This window comes from Podarcis filfolensis (genome assembly GCF_964270895.1).
Source record: "Podarcis filfolensis genome assembly, chromosome: 16".
Lineage (NCBI taxonomy): Eukaryota > Metazoa > Chordata > Lepidosauria > Squamata > Lacertidae > Podarcis > Podarcis filfolensis.
The window spans coordinates 39,816,609-39,832,991 of NC_139620.1; the positions used below are offsets into that span (position 1 = coordinate 39,816,609).

Sequence of the window (16,383 nt, forward strand, 5' to 3'; positions counted from 1 at the left end):
TTAAAAGAAGTCCTGCTAACTTTTATTTTTAAAAAGAGGTTGCTAAAGTTCACATAAGTAGGGGGAGCATATACACACACAAGTGACATTTATCTTTTAAACTGACTTTCTGGCAACTTACTTGTGAAATTTCAGGTGCAATAATAGTTGGCATGACGTCATTTCCTTTACAACCCAAGTAAATATTTTCAAAGAAAAAACCCAACCCTTTTGAAATTGAAGGTACAATTAGCTCCAGGCTTTTGAGAGTTTGAGGACCTGTTACTGAATTATCTTCATTAGCCATTCTAACAACAGATCTCCACAGCCAAGAAAGGACCCCTCAGCTGGCTACCTTCACATTTGCATAGTTGATTTAAATAGAAACACTTTCCCACAAATCAGAAACACAACTTCCAATGTCCAAGACCTGCAGCTAACAAGGTTGGTATTTCAACTTAGTGCCTCCTTCCCCCATCAAAGTTGGGGGCAAAATCCTCAAGGCTAGCAACACTTCAGTCTTCACGCAGGTAGGCTTCTTCATCGGCTTCCTCCACGCTGGCTTGTCGACCGGCGGGCAGCAATGGTGGCTCTTCTGTCAGTTTCATGAGCTCCTCAGTTTGAACTTCCGCCAGCTTAGTCTCTGCTTTCTGCGACAGCTGCCGCACCTCTTGCACTTGGGTTTTCACCAGCTGAATGTGGTTATGTGTTGAAACGGATGCTTGATCAGCTCCTGAAAAAGTAATGTTAAAATCAGCAGTTTTACACCACAACACTGATTGGACTTGGGTCCAGGCACAGATCCAAGGGTGTTCATGGATGGGCACATGTCATTCACATTAAGACATGGCTGTCATATGACAACAACGTGCAGACATACATGGTTGCAGATGCAGACTTTCCTTGCACCCGTATTGCAGAATTCCTTCCATTATTTTCTTTCACCACATCACAGGACAACAAATCCTGAGGCTGGTTTAAAAAGATCTCTCCAAACATGGTCTGCATTTAATTAAACACATATATGCATGTTGTGCTATTTTCTTTTAACAGCTCCAAAAAGCTTTTGGAAGGCCGGGGGGTGCTTCTATGGTACAACCCAAACTCCAAAATCAGGTGTGGGAACACCCCTACATGTACACTCTTCTGGACCAAAGTGTTTGAGAGACAATTCAAGTGAATACAACTTGTCCTAAGATGCAAATGCCTTGGAAAGGACAACAGTGGGGAGCTATTCAGTGATGGGGATATGCTTCAGTGAATAATACCAGACTGATACGCTGCTTCTGCTGCCATCTCTGAAAGGCGCAATGCAGTCATCCACCTGGATTCTAACTTCAGGTACTCCTGTTGCTTCGCAGTCATCTAAAGACAAAAGCTACAATGAGAAACAGCATCTGAACTTGCTTATTCCACCAAAAATAAACATTTTATAAGCAGGCTAGGTTAAATAAAAGCAAACTTCTGATTTGGCACATTTCGTTTACAACCACTCTCATTTGAACTTACAGCTGTATATCTGATCACTGTTAAGCCTGCTTTTTTTTTTTTTTTTAAAGCTCTGTTTCAAGTGAGAATGGAGTAAGGAATTTGAAATCAGGCCTTTGGGGTCCATATCCAGAATATCAATGCTGGAATGCTGGTTCCTGAAAAAGAGGCATTGAGCCCAGGTTTCTTGCTGGTTCCTTACCTCTACTCGAGCACCGATGATCACCTGCCAAACTGCATCCTCCTCATTGGAATTCATTTTCCCAAGGAGGTGTGTGTATTTCTGGTACAGTGACACCAACGTGTAAACTGCCTGCAACAGGAAACAACCCATACTCAGTAGCACCCAGTTAACTAAAAGTTTGTGTTATGCTACAGAATTCAGAAGTTCAGAGACAGAGCATCTTACCGTTGTATACTCTGTTAGAGCTTCAATTAATGCATATGTTGTTTGAGAGAGAAGGGTACCGGTGCTATCGGTTACTAAAGACACAGCTCTTCGGATTAACGCTTCATTGCTAAGTGAGCTTGGATCATGTTTCTGAAAGACAAATATTATGTGTTTGCCAGCTTGCTTTTCAGAATAATAGCTCTTCAAAATCTGGAAACCTGACATGGCTGCCGGCAAAAAAGAAAAAAGCCAGAAGTCATTAACTTTAAAAAATATTTTATTAGCGTAACAGTGAGTACACCAATCAAAAGTATAAATATATATACGAATGTGTAAAATATATAAAATGATACCAAAATGATAATACTATCTGTTACTTATAAGAAAAAAATGACCTAAAACAACTGGAATGGTAAAACCAGTGTTCGCTCAGATAAAACCCATTTAAATTAATGGACCTAAGTTAGACATGTCCATTAATTTCAGTAGGTCTACTGTGAGTAAAACCTGTTAACTAATTATTGAAACCTAGTACAATGTTTACTTATCCTCAGGCAATTCCTAATAAAGTATGTGGCTCGACATTATCCCATATTTACATAATTAAAAAGTCTCTACTTTTCACTGAACAGATTGCCAAGGCTTTTCTTCTTTTGTTCTGAGTTTGTCAGTTTTATCATATGTCCAATATCTCACACCTTAGCTCTCCACTCATCTAAAGTCAGAGCACTGGGTTTTCCCCAGTTATAACTAATAGCGATCCGTGCAGCTGTCAATAGATGAACTGTTAGTTCTTTACCTTCTGGTAACCAAATAAACCATAACCAAATAAAATAACTAGAAAATGCATTGGGAAAACATAACCCACAGTTACTTCTATTTTGTAAACTACAGCCATACAGAATATAATAATTTTTGGAAAAGACAAAATTATATGGTGCATATTTGCAGCTGTAGCATTATACCGCCAACATCCTTCAAACTAATACTACAAGCTTTCCATCACCAGTTCCAAATATCTGGTGCTATTTCAGCCACCCATATCTTGAAGAAAATTTTACGATCTCCAACTGTAAATTTTGAGGGTGGTCCAGCAACACTTCCTTGCGTGTATGCTAGCTCCCTTGCACAGCAGAGTGACGATCACACAGCTTAAGCACTGAAAGGATCAAGGTGTGTACGGCTAATGGCAATAAAACACTCATGGAAGCAGTAGAGCTCAGTCAAGCCTTGTTTACTTGAAAGGCAATATCAATCTTGACAGTAGAAGACTATTTACAACTTTACACACAGAAAGTAAGGCACACTTCAGTCCTACATGCTGCCTGCACTCAGCTCACCAGTCTCTCTCCTGCAGGAATTGTGAAGTCCATAGATAAGTAATAATAAACAACAACAACAACAATTTATTTGTACCCCGCCCATCTGGCTGGGTTTCCCCAGCCACTCTGGGTGGCTTCCAACAAAAATTAAAAATACATTAAAATTATTTTGAATATAATAGAATATTTGTAGGTTAAAAATGAAAAGAAAGCGGCAATGATGTTTATAGATGCTGAAAAAGCCTTTGATAATGTTTCTTGGAAGTTCATGATAAAGATGTTAGAACAAATCAGAAGTGGTTCTAAGTTTTTAAAAGGAATAGCAGCAATCTATTCAGAACAAAAAGCCAAACTAATTATAAAAAGATCCAAAAAGGAATGAGATAAGGATGCCCATTATCACCATTATTGTTTATCCTGGTCTTGGAAGCACTTGCCAAAAACATAAGAGCGGATAAAGAGACCACAGGTGTAAAAACTGGGAAAAGTGAATTCAAGTTAAAAGCGTAAGCAGATGACCTAGTGATAACAGTGGAAGAACCCAAAACTTCACTCCCTAAAGTAATAGAAAAAAATCAGAAATTTGGGGAAGTGGCAGGATTTAAGCTAAATAGGAATAAAACTAAATTATTACGGTAGTTAAAAACATGAAGCAAGAAGAAAGAACAGAGTTAGAACAAAACATTGTGATTGAAGTCTATAAAAAGGTTAAATATTTAGGGATTTGGTTAACATCAAGAAATATAAACCTATTTAAAAATAACTATGAAAAAATTAGGCTTGAAGTAAAAAAATTTAGAAATATGGAATAGAATGAATCTCTTTGTTAGGAAAAATATCAGCGATTAAAATGAATGTGTTGCCGAAAAAGCTATTTCTTTTTCAATCAATACCAGTCATCCTGAAAGATGAATGTTTTCAAAAATGGCAGAAAGACATTTCAAAATTTATCTGGGGGGCGGGGCAACAGGCCAAGGATAAAGCATAAAATACTTACAGACGTAAAAGACAGGGGCGGGTTTGCCCTCCCAGACCTTAAACTGTATTATGAATCTGCTTGTTTGGTATGGATCAGGGACTGGATGAGATTGGATAAGCAAGAGGCATTAGAACTAGAAGGACATGACAACAGATTCAGCTGGTACGCATACTTAATGGTATGGGAAGGAAGGTTCATAGAAGTTTTTACAAGCATATAATTAGGAAATCACTAATGAGAGTATGGGAGAGATACAAAGACTTATTGGAACCAAAGACCCTGTGGTGGCTTTCACCACATGAAGCATTACTGCTCAAACCACTTGGAAAGAAAAGAAAATGGCTCACATATGTTGATTTATTAAAGGACCATGATGGAAAATGGAAATTAAGAGATTATGATGAGTTCAAAGAGCACTTTCAGAGTTGGTTGCATTATCAACAACTATATGAAACACATAAAGAAGACAGCAAGAAAGGATTCAGTTACACAAGATCTAGGTTTTAAACGGAAGTGATCAAAGGGGAAGTGAAATTACTGAAGGCCGCATACAGCATACTATTAGAATGGGAGACGAAAGATGAAGAGGTAAAATCAGTTATGATTAAATGGGCACAAGATGTAGGTCACAACATTATGATGGAAGAGTGGGAAAAATTATGGAAAACTGATTTAAAATTTACAGATTGTTCGCTATTGAAGGAGAATTACATGAAGATGATGTACAGATGGTACACAACACCAGTGCAGTTAGGGAAAATGTACAAAACTAGTTCAAATATATGTTGGAAGTGTAAGGAAAAGGAGGGGACATTTTATCATATGTGGTGGGATTGTAATGTAATTTTAAAAAATTGGGAAATGGTATACAACGAATTGAAGAAAATGTTCCATTTAACATTTGTTAAAAAACCTGAAGTATTTTTGTTAGGGATTGAAGGGAAAGATCTGCCAAAAAAGCTGAAAAACATCTTCATGTATGCGACAACGGCTGCGAGAGTCCTAATAGCACAAGGATGGAAGACTGAAGAAACCCCAACTAAAGAATCATCGTAAGAAAAATTGATGGACTATGCAGAACTGGCCAAATTGACATATAAGCTACGGGACAAGGATAACTGTGACTTTAAAGATGAATGGGAACCCTTTACAAAGTATTTGAAGACGCAACAAAGCGAACTGGACTCCTTGGCTGGTTTTGAATAAACATTCACAAACCTTTTATGGATAATAATCAGCTAAATAGTTTGAGGATCTATACAAATGTGTAACATGCAGAAAACAGCATTCTTAGAGAAATCAAAGACTGGAACTGAGGGAAGCTGGGGGGTGGGGTTTGTGTAGGAGGGTGGGGGGAGGGAGGAAAAATGGGGCAAAAAATAAGGATGATATCTTTCTGGATAATATGTGTTGTTTTAATTTTGAATTTTAAAAAGTTAAAAAACAAACAAACAAACGTCACACATTAAAAACTTCGCTGAACAGGGCTGCCTTCAGATGTCTTCTAAATGTCGGGTAGTTGCTTATCTCCTTGACATTTGATGGGAGGGCATTCCACGGGGCGGGCGCCACCACCAAGAAGGCCCTCTGCCTGGTTCCCTGTAGTTTTGCTTCTCACAGTGAGAGAACCGCCAGAAGGCCCTTGGCGCTGGACCTCAGTGTCCGGGCTGGACGATGGGGGTGGAGACGCTCCTTCAGGTATACAGGACCAAGGCCATTTAGGGCTTTAAAGGTCAACACCAACACTTTGAATTGTGCTCCACATCTATTTATAGCTGCTGTAGACTAAATAATCTTGCACCTCAATTGCTTTGAGAATCTTCAAGAATCTTCTCGGTGTTACTGGAAACAAATGGCTCTTTCTTACTTGCTCTAACAGATCTTGCTCCCATTTAAAAGTTTGGTAACTAAATGACACCTGGGTTTTTACCAGCTGAATGTGGATGTGAAGGACACTGTCACTCTAATTAAGAATTTTGCTGTATCACAACAAAGATCCATCATGTCCAGCAGGCTGTTTCTCAACCAAGTAAGTATGTCTGGAAAGCCTCCAAGCAGAAAATGAAGGAAAACTGCTTTTAATAGCCAGCAACAGACCCATTCTCCATTCACCTCCACTTTTAAAGCTAGCAGGTACAGTCATACCTTGGGTTACAAACGCTGTGGGTTGCACGTTTTCGGGCTGCGGACCGCATCGAACCCAGAAGTACCGGAACGGGTTACTTCCAGGTTTTGGCGCATGCGCATAAGCTGCAGGTTGCAAACGCTGCGGGTTGTGAACATGCCTCCCGCATAGAGCATTACTAGAATCCTTATTTCGCCAGCTGTGGAATACCCTCTGTCGGTTCCACTGCCAGGTAGCTGATTTCTCAGGCATTTCTAAATTACAAACTTTGCTGTGCAACAGTAAGACAGGAATGGGGAAACTGTTGGCAGATGAAGATGATGGATTTTTCAGAGCTGGCCGACCGGATTGGAAGAGTCCACGACAAGAAGGAGGAGGAGTACCAGGAAGAATGGATGAAATTCAAAGACTATTTAGCTAAATATGTTAAGATAACTTAATTGGAAAAGCTTGCAAATATTAGTTAGGCTTAGGATTTAAATATGTAAGGATAAGGCTTCCGGAGGCGGCGCCAACGGCAATGGCGGTCTCCTTCTAATCTGGAGGGAGAAGCTCCGCGGAAAGTGGGTCTGTCCGCTACGGCGAAGCGGAGACCCTTTTGGAAATCACAGGCAGGAGAAGCCTGTGAACGTGGGACTCAGCGGGCACCCTTAGCGCCCCCCGAATTGGCAAAGGAACCCCGCAAGGGGCTCCGGAGCGTAACGGGAGGCGCGGTGCTGAGAGTCAATTGCTCTTTCCGTGGGGTGAAGCCGCACAGCTGTTGCCGGAGAGCGCTGACCTTTTTCCTGTGACAATTCGGCTGCTAAACAACTACCCGTGGTTAATTCTGCAAAGGAGATACTTGTTGAAGGTCTTCTCTGGACTTGAAACTGTTGCTTGTTTTTTTTGAGGGGACTTAGGAAAGTTGGAAAAGATTTTTTATTGTAACTTTAATGACTGCTATAGTGTCCCCCTAGAGGAACATTGAAGCTGTACACCCAGCTGGGGGATTTTTCCATTCTGGACTTTGGGGATTTTCCACGGCAAGACTTGACCGTGGGACCGACCTTGATTCATAGACAAAAGTGTGATGACTGATAGGACAACAAGATCGGGCAAGGCCAGAGTGCAGCAGCCCAGTACAGTTTCCCAGCAACGTAGATCATCTGTTCCCGGCCCTCCTGTGACACAGGGGGAAGATTTTGCACAAGTTGGGTCAAAAGGAATGGCTTCAGAAGGGGATTTTACTTCTGTGTTAAATAAAATTTATGAAAAATTGGAAGGCCTAAGCAAACAAGTTACGGAACAATCAACTAAAATAGACAGGAATACTGCCAGCATTAATAATCTGGGACAGAAGGTGAACTCCAATACAGAATCTATTGAAAAATTGCTGGAAGAATCTGCGTCTAATCGAAAAATAGCTGAGGAAGCAAAAGAAAAAGCAGTGGCTGTAGAGGAAGAAATAAAACCTATGCGCAAACAAATTGGGGATCATCAGTCACTTCTGTCTATGATTGAACTGAGGGAGAACCAGACCAATCTGAGTATCAGGGCAGTACCGGAACTTGAAAAAGATAACCTAAGTGACTACCTTACGCAGGAATTTGGAAAATTTTGGAATTTGGAGCTGGAGAAAGACTTTAAGATAGTAAGTGCGTTCAGACTTGGAAGAGGAGGGAGAAAAAACAGGGTGAGAGACTGTTTGGTTACCCTCCGAACGAAAGAAGAGAGAGATAAAATACTGAGTGCGCACTTCCAGAAGACTTTGGAGATCAACGACTCGAGAGTGGAGATTTTTAAGGATATACCGAAACATCTATTGGATCTTAGAACCAACTACGGAGATCTGGTGGCCCTACTGAGAAGTAACAGAATTGTTTTTAGGTGGGAATTCCCCCAGGGACTATCTTTTACTTTTAAAGGGAAAAAGTTCAAAATAAGATCAGTGGAAGATGAGGAAAAAATTTTGAGAGACCACAAAGAAGACCTGCAAAAAGAAGTACTAGAAGAGCTAAGAGCTTTAAGATCAGGAGTACTAGACATAGTACCACCACCTTTGGGACTGGACAAACTAAAAAAAGCGATACCACCGTCAGAACAAGAAGAACTTTTGGGAGCAGTTGGAGGAAAATAGAATAACCACACCATGTCTCTGCAATTATTAAGTTGGAACATTCATGGATTTAATTCCCCGGAGAAGAGGAAGAAAGTCTTTCATTTATTGAAAAAGGAACAATTGGACTTAATTTGTTTACAGGAAACTCATGTGATAAGGCTTCACAGGAAAGTACTGATTAATAAAAGATTGGGTCAAGAGTTTATTTCATCGGACAAGGTTAAAAAGAGAGTTGTTATTTATGCCAAAGAGAGCCTATCACCGAAATTTGTTTTTAAAGATGAACAAGGAAGATGGGTGGCAATTGAGATTCAATCACAAGGAGAAAAATTTCTGATTGTAGGAGTTTATGCACCAAATGAGGGGAAATCTGAATTCTTCAAGAAATTGCATGAGACATTGCTTGACTACATGGACTACAACATCATTATGATGGGAGATATGAATGGAGTGGTATCTACAAATATGGATAAGTCGCAGAGACAGGTTGTAACTAAAGATGGCAGACTACCAAAACCTTTTTTGAACTGACTGACAATATGGACTTGATTGACATCTGGAGAACTAAGAACCCCCTTGCAAGAGAGGGAACATTCTTCTCTGAAGCCAAAATGACATGGACAAGAATTGACCAAATATGGATAACTAGAGGACTGGCACCTAAGACTCGAAAAGTGGAAATTTGCCTAAAAACTTGCTCCGACCATAATGCGGTGAAGATGGAGATGAAACTAACACCAATCGGTTCCTTCAGATGGAGGATGAATGACACCTTATTTAGAGATCAAGAGGTTACCAAGAAGGCCCAAAAAATCTTGAGAGATTATTTTGAGATAAATTTGAATACCACGGTTGAAAAAAGAGTAATCTGGGACGCAGGTAAAGCGGTCATGAGAGGGTTTCTGATTCAACAGAACGCAATAAAGAAGAGAACTCAAAATGAGAAAAAAGATAAAATCTTGGAAAAAATAAAAGAAGGAGAGAAGAAATTAAGAGCGAAACCAAAGTCGCAAGAGATTCTGAGAGAAATAAAGCTATATCAAGTACAATACATGAAAATGATAAATCAGGAAGTAGAATGGAAAATTAAGCAGATGAGACAAAAGACATTTGAATCGGCTAATAAATGCGGGAAACTGCTAGCCTGGCTGATGAAAAAAAGACAAAAATTAAACACCATCACAAACTTGGATGTGGAAGGAAAGAACATACAGAATCCATTGGAGATTAGAAAGTGCTTCCAGAGATATTTTAAACAACTATATACACAAGGGCCACAGAAAGAGACTGATTCAGACCAATTTTTAAGAACAAATGGATTACAAAAAATCTCTCAAGAAAATAAGATAATGTTGAATCTCAAAATTACAGAACAGGAGGTTGAAGGTTCTGCCATTCAGAACATGCAGTTGGGTAAATCTCCAGGGCTGGATTGTCTAACCTCCAAATACTATAGATCTCTGAAAGACTGGTTAATTCAGCCACTAAAGGAGGTCTGTAATGAAATTTTGGAGGGGAAAAAGGCGCCAGAGTCGTGGAAGGAAGCTTACTTTACACTTATACCGAAAACTGAGTCTGAAAAGACACAACTTAAGAACTACCGCCCCATATCCCTGCTTAATGTGGATTACAAAATTTTTGCTGATATCTTGGCTAATAGATTAAAAAAGGTATTAGTTGAAGAGATACATAAAGATCAAGCCGGCTTTCTCCCAGGTAGACATTTGTCTGACAATACGAGGAACATAATTAACATTTTGGAGAAGCTGCAAGTGAACATCAATACCAAAGCAGTTTTAATTTTTATAGATGCGGAAAAAGCTTTTGATAATATTTCTTGGAATTTTATGAAGAAAAATCTTCAGGGAATGGGGGTGGGCCAAGGGTTTGAAAATGGTATAAGTGCAATTTACTCAGAACAAAAGGCTAAACTAATAGTTAATAATGTGATGACAGAGGAATTTAAGATAGAGAAAGGGACACGACAAGGCTGCCCAATTTCCCCATTGCTTTTTATTTCGGTTCTGGAGGTTTTGCTGAATATGATTAGAAGGGACAGTCTGATTAAAGGTATTCAGGTTGGAGCCAAACAATATAAATTGAAAGCTTTTGCAGATGACCTAGTTTTGATGTTACAGGAGCCAGAATCTAGTACGAAAAGAGTATTAGAATTGATTCAAGAATTTGGTCATGTGGCAGGATTTAAACTGAACAAGTCAAAAGCTAAAGTTCTTGAGAAAAACTTAACACCGATTGAGAAAGAGAGGTTTCAGAAGGAGACTGGTTTAACATTAGCTAAGAAAGTAAAATATTTGGGGGTTAATATGACTGCTAAGAACTTAAACTTATTTAAAGATAACTATGAGAAATGTTGGACAGAAGTGAAAAAAGACTTAGAAATATGGTCAAATTTGAAGCTTTCCTTGTTGGGTCGAATTGCAGCTATAAAGATGAATGTATTGCCAAAAATGTTGTTTTTATTTCAATCATTGCAAATTTTGGACAAGATGGACTGTTTCAAGAAGTGGCAGAGAGATATTTCTAGATTTGTGTGGCAGGGCAAGAAGCCCAGAATAAATTTTAAAATATTAACTGATGCAAAGGAAAGAGGCGGATTTGCCCTGCCAGACTTTAAACTTTACTATGAATCAGCAGCATTCTGCTGGTTGAAAGACTGGCTGCTTCTTGAGAACACGGACATTTTGGACCTAGAAGGTTTTAACAATGTTTTTGGGTGGCATGCATATTTGTGGTACGACAAGGTTAAAGCACATAAAGCATTTAAAAACCATATTGTCAGGAAAGCATAGTTCAATGTCTGGATAAGATACAAAGACTTACTGGAAAATAAAACCCCAAAGTGGTTGTCACCAATGGAAGCGAAGGCTCAGAAAAAGCTCAATATGGAGGCCAAATGGCCGAAATATTGGGAAATATTGGAACAAGGAGACAAATTGAACCTTCTTGGTAACCTTCTTGGTAACCTCTTGGTCTCTAAACAAGGTGTCATTCATCCTCCATCTGAAGGAACCAGTTGGTGTTAATTTCATCTCCATTTTCACAGCATTATGGTCGGAGCAAGTTTTAGGGCAAATTTCCACTTTTCGAGTCTTAGGTGCCAAATGGCCGAAATATTGGGAAATTTTGGAACAAGAAGGAGACAAATTGAAATTGCAGATTTTTGAGAAATTAAAAGATAAAGTGCGAGACTGGCTTCACTATTATCAAATAAGGGAGGCTTACAATTTGGACAAAAAAATTGGCTTCCAGGTGGAAAAATCAAAATTGGAAACAGAACTGTTAGATCCCAAAACAAAGATACTTTCAAGAATGTACAACTTGCTGTTGAAATGGAATACTCAGGATGAAACGGTGAAATCTGCTATGATTAAATGGGCACAAGATGTTGGACATAACATTATGTTTGCTGACTGGGAACAGTTGTGGACCACAGGTATGAAATTTACGGCATATAATGCCTTAAGAGAGAATATTATGAAAATGATATACAGGTGGTACATGACACCAGTCAAGCTTGCAAAAATCTATCATTTTCCTGATAATAAATGTTGGAAATGCAAAGAAAATGAAGGTACATTCTTTCACCTTTGGTGGACGTGCCCAAGGATAAAGGCTTTCTGGGAGATGATATATAACGAAATGAAAAAGGTATTTAAATATACCTTCTTGAAGAAACCAGAGGCCTTTCTCCTGGGCATGGTTGGCCAATTGGTGTCAAAGAAGGATAGAACTTTCTTTATGTACGCTACAACAGCAGCAAGAATACTTATTGCAAAGTATTGGAAGACACAAGATTTACCCACCCTGGAAGAGTGGCAGATAAAGGTGATGGACTATATGGAACTGGCGGAAATGACTGGCAGAATCCGAGACCAGGGAGAAGAGTTGGTGGAAGAAGACTGGAAGAAATTTAAAGACTATCTTCAGAAACACTGTAAAATTAATGAATGTTAAAATGATGTTGGATTGAAAATAAGTGGCATTAGCAACAAAGTTAATAAGAATATGCAAAAATGAATTGATAATGGATGAAAATATAGAGTTATAATATGTTAAGATACAGAGTTAAGATAAACGAAAGAGGGTAAGGATTTGCTGATTTGATTATTTAAATGGCAATACAAAAAGGGGAGGTGTGAGGAGGCCAAGGAAATAAGCTAAGGAGTTTAAAGTTACAAAAAACGGATTTGTTTTTAATTCTTTTTTAGTTATTTGTCTTTTGTATTTTTACTCTTCTTTTTTCTTTTTTATGTATTTTTCTATGTTCTCTTTTTTGTATCTTTTTCTTTATATATGACCTTTTTCTATTTTGTAAACTTATGTTTTTGTAAAATCCCAATAAATATATTTTTTAAATAAATAAATAAATAAATATATATATATATATATATATATATATATATATATATATGTAAGGATAAGATTCAAGATGTTTAAAGTTAAATTAGAAAGAATGAAAGATGTTAAGTGATCAAGTTAATTTTTTGAGAAAATCGATTTTGGAAAACTGTTAAAATGATATAATGAAACTCAAGCAAGGAGATTTGAGGAAGTCACTTAATAATGTTACCAAGATTTAAACAGGATGTTTGTATGTCTATTTGTTTTGAATTTTTGGAAAATCAATTTAAAAAATTTGGGGGAAAAAAGGAATGGGGAAACTGAGGCCCTATACCTGTCGTTTGATTCCCAGCTCCCATCAGCCACAACTTGCCTGGCCAATGGTAAGGGATAATAGGAGTTGTAGTCCAATAACAAAACTCTGTCCTAAGAAAAAGGGTTAGTGTTATTTAAATATTTTATTAATTATAAAGAAATAAAGTATGACCACCCCAAACAACACTATTAACAAAGTTTTACAATTAAAAACAGTAAAAACAAATTGCAATGGACTACTGCAAATGGTTTGTTTCACACTGCCACTTAATTCCATTGTGTCTGCATATAAAGAAAGCCAAATGTTGTGATTTCTCCGTTAATTATATGAGAAAAAAATAAAGCAGTAATGATACCTTAGCAGCTAGGTGCTGTATGCTTATAATAAGAACCTAAGAAAAGCCTGCTGGTTCAGGCCAATGGGCCATCTTGTTCTCACAGTGGCTCACAAGATGCAGGTGGGAAACCAGCAAACAGGATTCAAGCACAAAAGCACTCCCCTTTCGTAGTTTCCAGCAACTGGTATTCAGAAGCATGTATGCCTCCAACTGTGGAGGCAGAGCACAGTGTTGAACCAGACCAACAAGGATGAGCGACTGAATTTTTAGTTCTTTATTAGCAAAGCGCTTGGTTACATCACAAGAATACTCATGCTGACTAGCTGTCTAGGCACCTATGACTAGCAGACCCGTGCTCTGTCTTGGACAGTTGGAGCTACAGTGTGGCCCCATCCCCTCCTGTCTTAAACTTGCAGTGCATTCAAACACCTGATGGATCCTCCTCAACAGCAGCTCTAGCTCTTCCAGGCACTACACACCTCTCCTTGAGCGTGGAGACAACAAAGTGGGGTTTCCATAACTGTCTCTAGAAGCACCTCGGTCTCTCCAATATCCGAGGCCTCCTGCACCTCTTCTGTCTCTCATTGCCCTGTCTCCTCTTCCTGACTTTCCTCTTGCACCACCAGTCTCTGCCTCCCTCGGCTCACACAGCACCCCCCTCCCATTCCTCTGGCTCCTGCCCATCCCTGACAAATAGCCACATTTTCACATACTGTTTAAACAGCTGCAAACAAGCAGAGACACAGATGACAGGAGGCAGCAAGTTCCAGATAAAAGAGTAACAAGGACAGAAAGGCTGGAGGTGTAAATAGAAGAAAAATTCAACCCCAAATGGAAGGGAAATGATTTGTTTTAGAAAAGAGAGACTACCAAAAAATTTAAAAATTAAGTTGAACCTTGGGTCCTGACATTGTAACCGATAAATATTTCCCAGAGGGTTACCTGTGTAATAGGAATTGCAGACAAGGTTACTCCAAACCCCAGTGCTACCACTTTGCTCCATGGTCCCCTCAATCCTGACATGCAACGAGCTTTACCATTTGCCAGGATGGGAAAACTGTGCCTAGGGGGAAAAACATATCCATCTTAGGTACAAGTGCTATAAGCAATATGAATTCTGGAGGACAAATGAGCAAAGATCCACCATATTTGGAGTCCACTGCCAGCCAAGTCCTGCTTACAGTCCTCTCATTTCAAGAGCCAGGCTGTTAGGAAACTGAGCAGGAACTCCTTAACTGTACACATCAATGTATTCCTGTTGTGTTTTATGATTTTCCTGATATTGTAAGTGAGCCAAAACTGGTCTGTGACCGTAATAATAAAATTCAATTCAACTGTACATCTGTCACTGCAAAACAGTCTACCTCCTCCAGGATTTAGACTATAAAACATTTTCAAAGATACCTTGTACCTTTGAAGATGCAGATTTTGATTTCTTTATTTGCTCACGGTGCAATACAAGCAAAATAATCCAAATAAAACAATACAGGCAAACTACGTCCAGAACCAGCAGTTAAAAATCACAACAGCAACAGTTAAAAGAGAGATTTGTACAGTGAATACAAACTGGGTTCTGTTGTACTTAGCTGGGTGTCCAGATCAAATTTCGCTTCAATTATCTACCGAGGATTTACTAATTCACTGCAGGGGCCGCTCCTATAGGAGTCGGCAGCACCTCCGGGAGCGAATTCATCCCAGGCAGACGTCGCTATGGAAGTGAACTGAAGCAAAAGGCGCGGCTGCGGGGAGACAAAGCTGCGGGGGCGGCAGAGCGAAGTGGAGGAAGCTGGTTCCTTCCCACAGATACCTGAAGAAAGCGTAGCAGCTCCGCAGCCACCGGCTACTCAAGGCCGTCGCCATCTTGGTTCAGTCAAGGCGCAGCGGAAACACGTCATCACCAGCGCCACGGCTAATGCCATAGAGATATTTCGTAAGGAGGGACGTAGCCCTCCGCGCCCCTTTTCTTCTGCCAGAGTCCCGGTCTTCACGTTTCGCGCCGTTGCCTTCCTCAGAGACTGATCCCGGCTGGGTCTATGAGGGATTTATACAGCTAGAACGACGACAAAAATCCTCATTATTAGGAAGCCGCCGCCTTCTATCGTCACTTCCGCTCTGAAACGGCTCTGATTCTGTTTATGTCTTCGCAGAGCAGGAAGGAGAACGCGCGCGCTACAGAGATGCGAAAGGGTAGAGTGGCGCTCCTCTATGGACACCGCAAGCTTGTTACCGGCCCGCCGCCACGGGCGACGACGCGCCTCCGAGTCCCACTTGCTGGAAATCCTGAGCGAGAAGGAATTGGCGTCGACGGCTGTGGGAACGGAGCGTCCTTTCGTCTGCTCCTGCAGAGTCCATCTCTTTAAATGACCCAGCGGCTCTTTCTTTACCGGAAGTTGAGCCCTTGTGACTATGTTATTTTTCTGGCTCTCGGAGGTTTCAAGCCGAAGCCCTTGGACGCATGCGTCGGGGTCAGCAGCGGGGGGGGGGGGCGAGAGGGCCGCTTGCGTGTTAGCACGTGATCCTTTTGGCGGGAGAGACCCCCCGGCGCGTGCGCGTGGCCAGCCGCCCCCCCCCCGCTGCGCCCTGAGGGGAAAAGCGCGCCTTTCCTTTCGCGCTGCCAGAGGCGGCAGCTAAGTGTGTGTGTGTCTTTTATGTTTAATAGAGTTTGCCTTAAGTTTATTCTCTCTATTTAGGTCTCAGACTTCCAGAGTAGCTGACATATTAAAATAGAAAAAGCACACGCAAATGAAAAAAATAATATGAAAAATCGCAAGAAGCAGAAGATCAGCATGACAAATCAGCCCAAAATAAAAGCAACAAGCAAAAACCCTCACAAGAGTAAACGCACCTACAGATAAAACAGATGAAAACATAGGGAGGAAGCAATAATGAAAAACAATTAAACATTAATAGAACACACATACAGATCATTGCAACAAAAGCATCACAGCACCAGCCCTTTCCTTAAAAAACAGTTGGTTACCAAAAG

The 16,383-nt window shown here is 40.1% G+C and overlaps 1 protein-coding gene across 1 annotated transcript; it reads right to left on the reverse strand.

Annotated features, from left to right (window-relative positions):
- Positions 1-15,536, reverse strand: DIABLO (diablo IAP-binding mitochondrial protein). Its single transcript, XM_083590625.1, has 6 exons — positions 15,205-15,536; positions 14,340-14,460; positions 1,877-2,008; positions 1,670-1,780; positions 1,248-1,344; positions 1-712 (listed from the first exon to the last, which is right to left on the reverse strand). Exons 1-6 carry the CDS (start codon positions 15,255-15,257, stop codon positions 495-497), a joined length of 732 nt encoding a protein of 243 aa, XP_083446751.1. The 5' UTR covers positions 15,258-15,536; the 3' UTR covers positions 1-494.
- Positions 15,537-16,383: the final 847 nt, after the last annotated feature.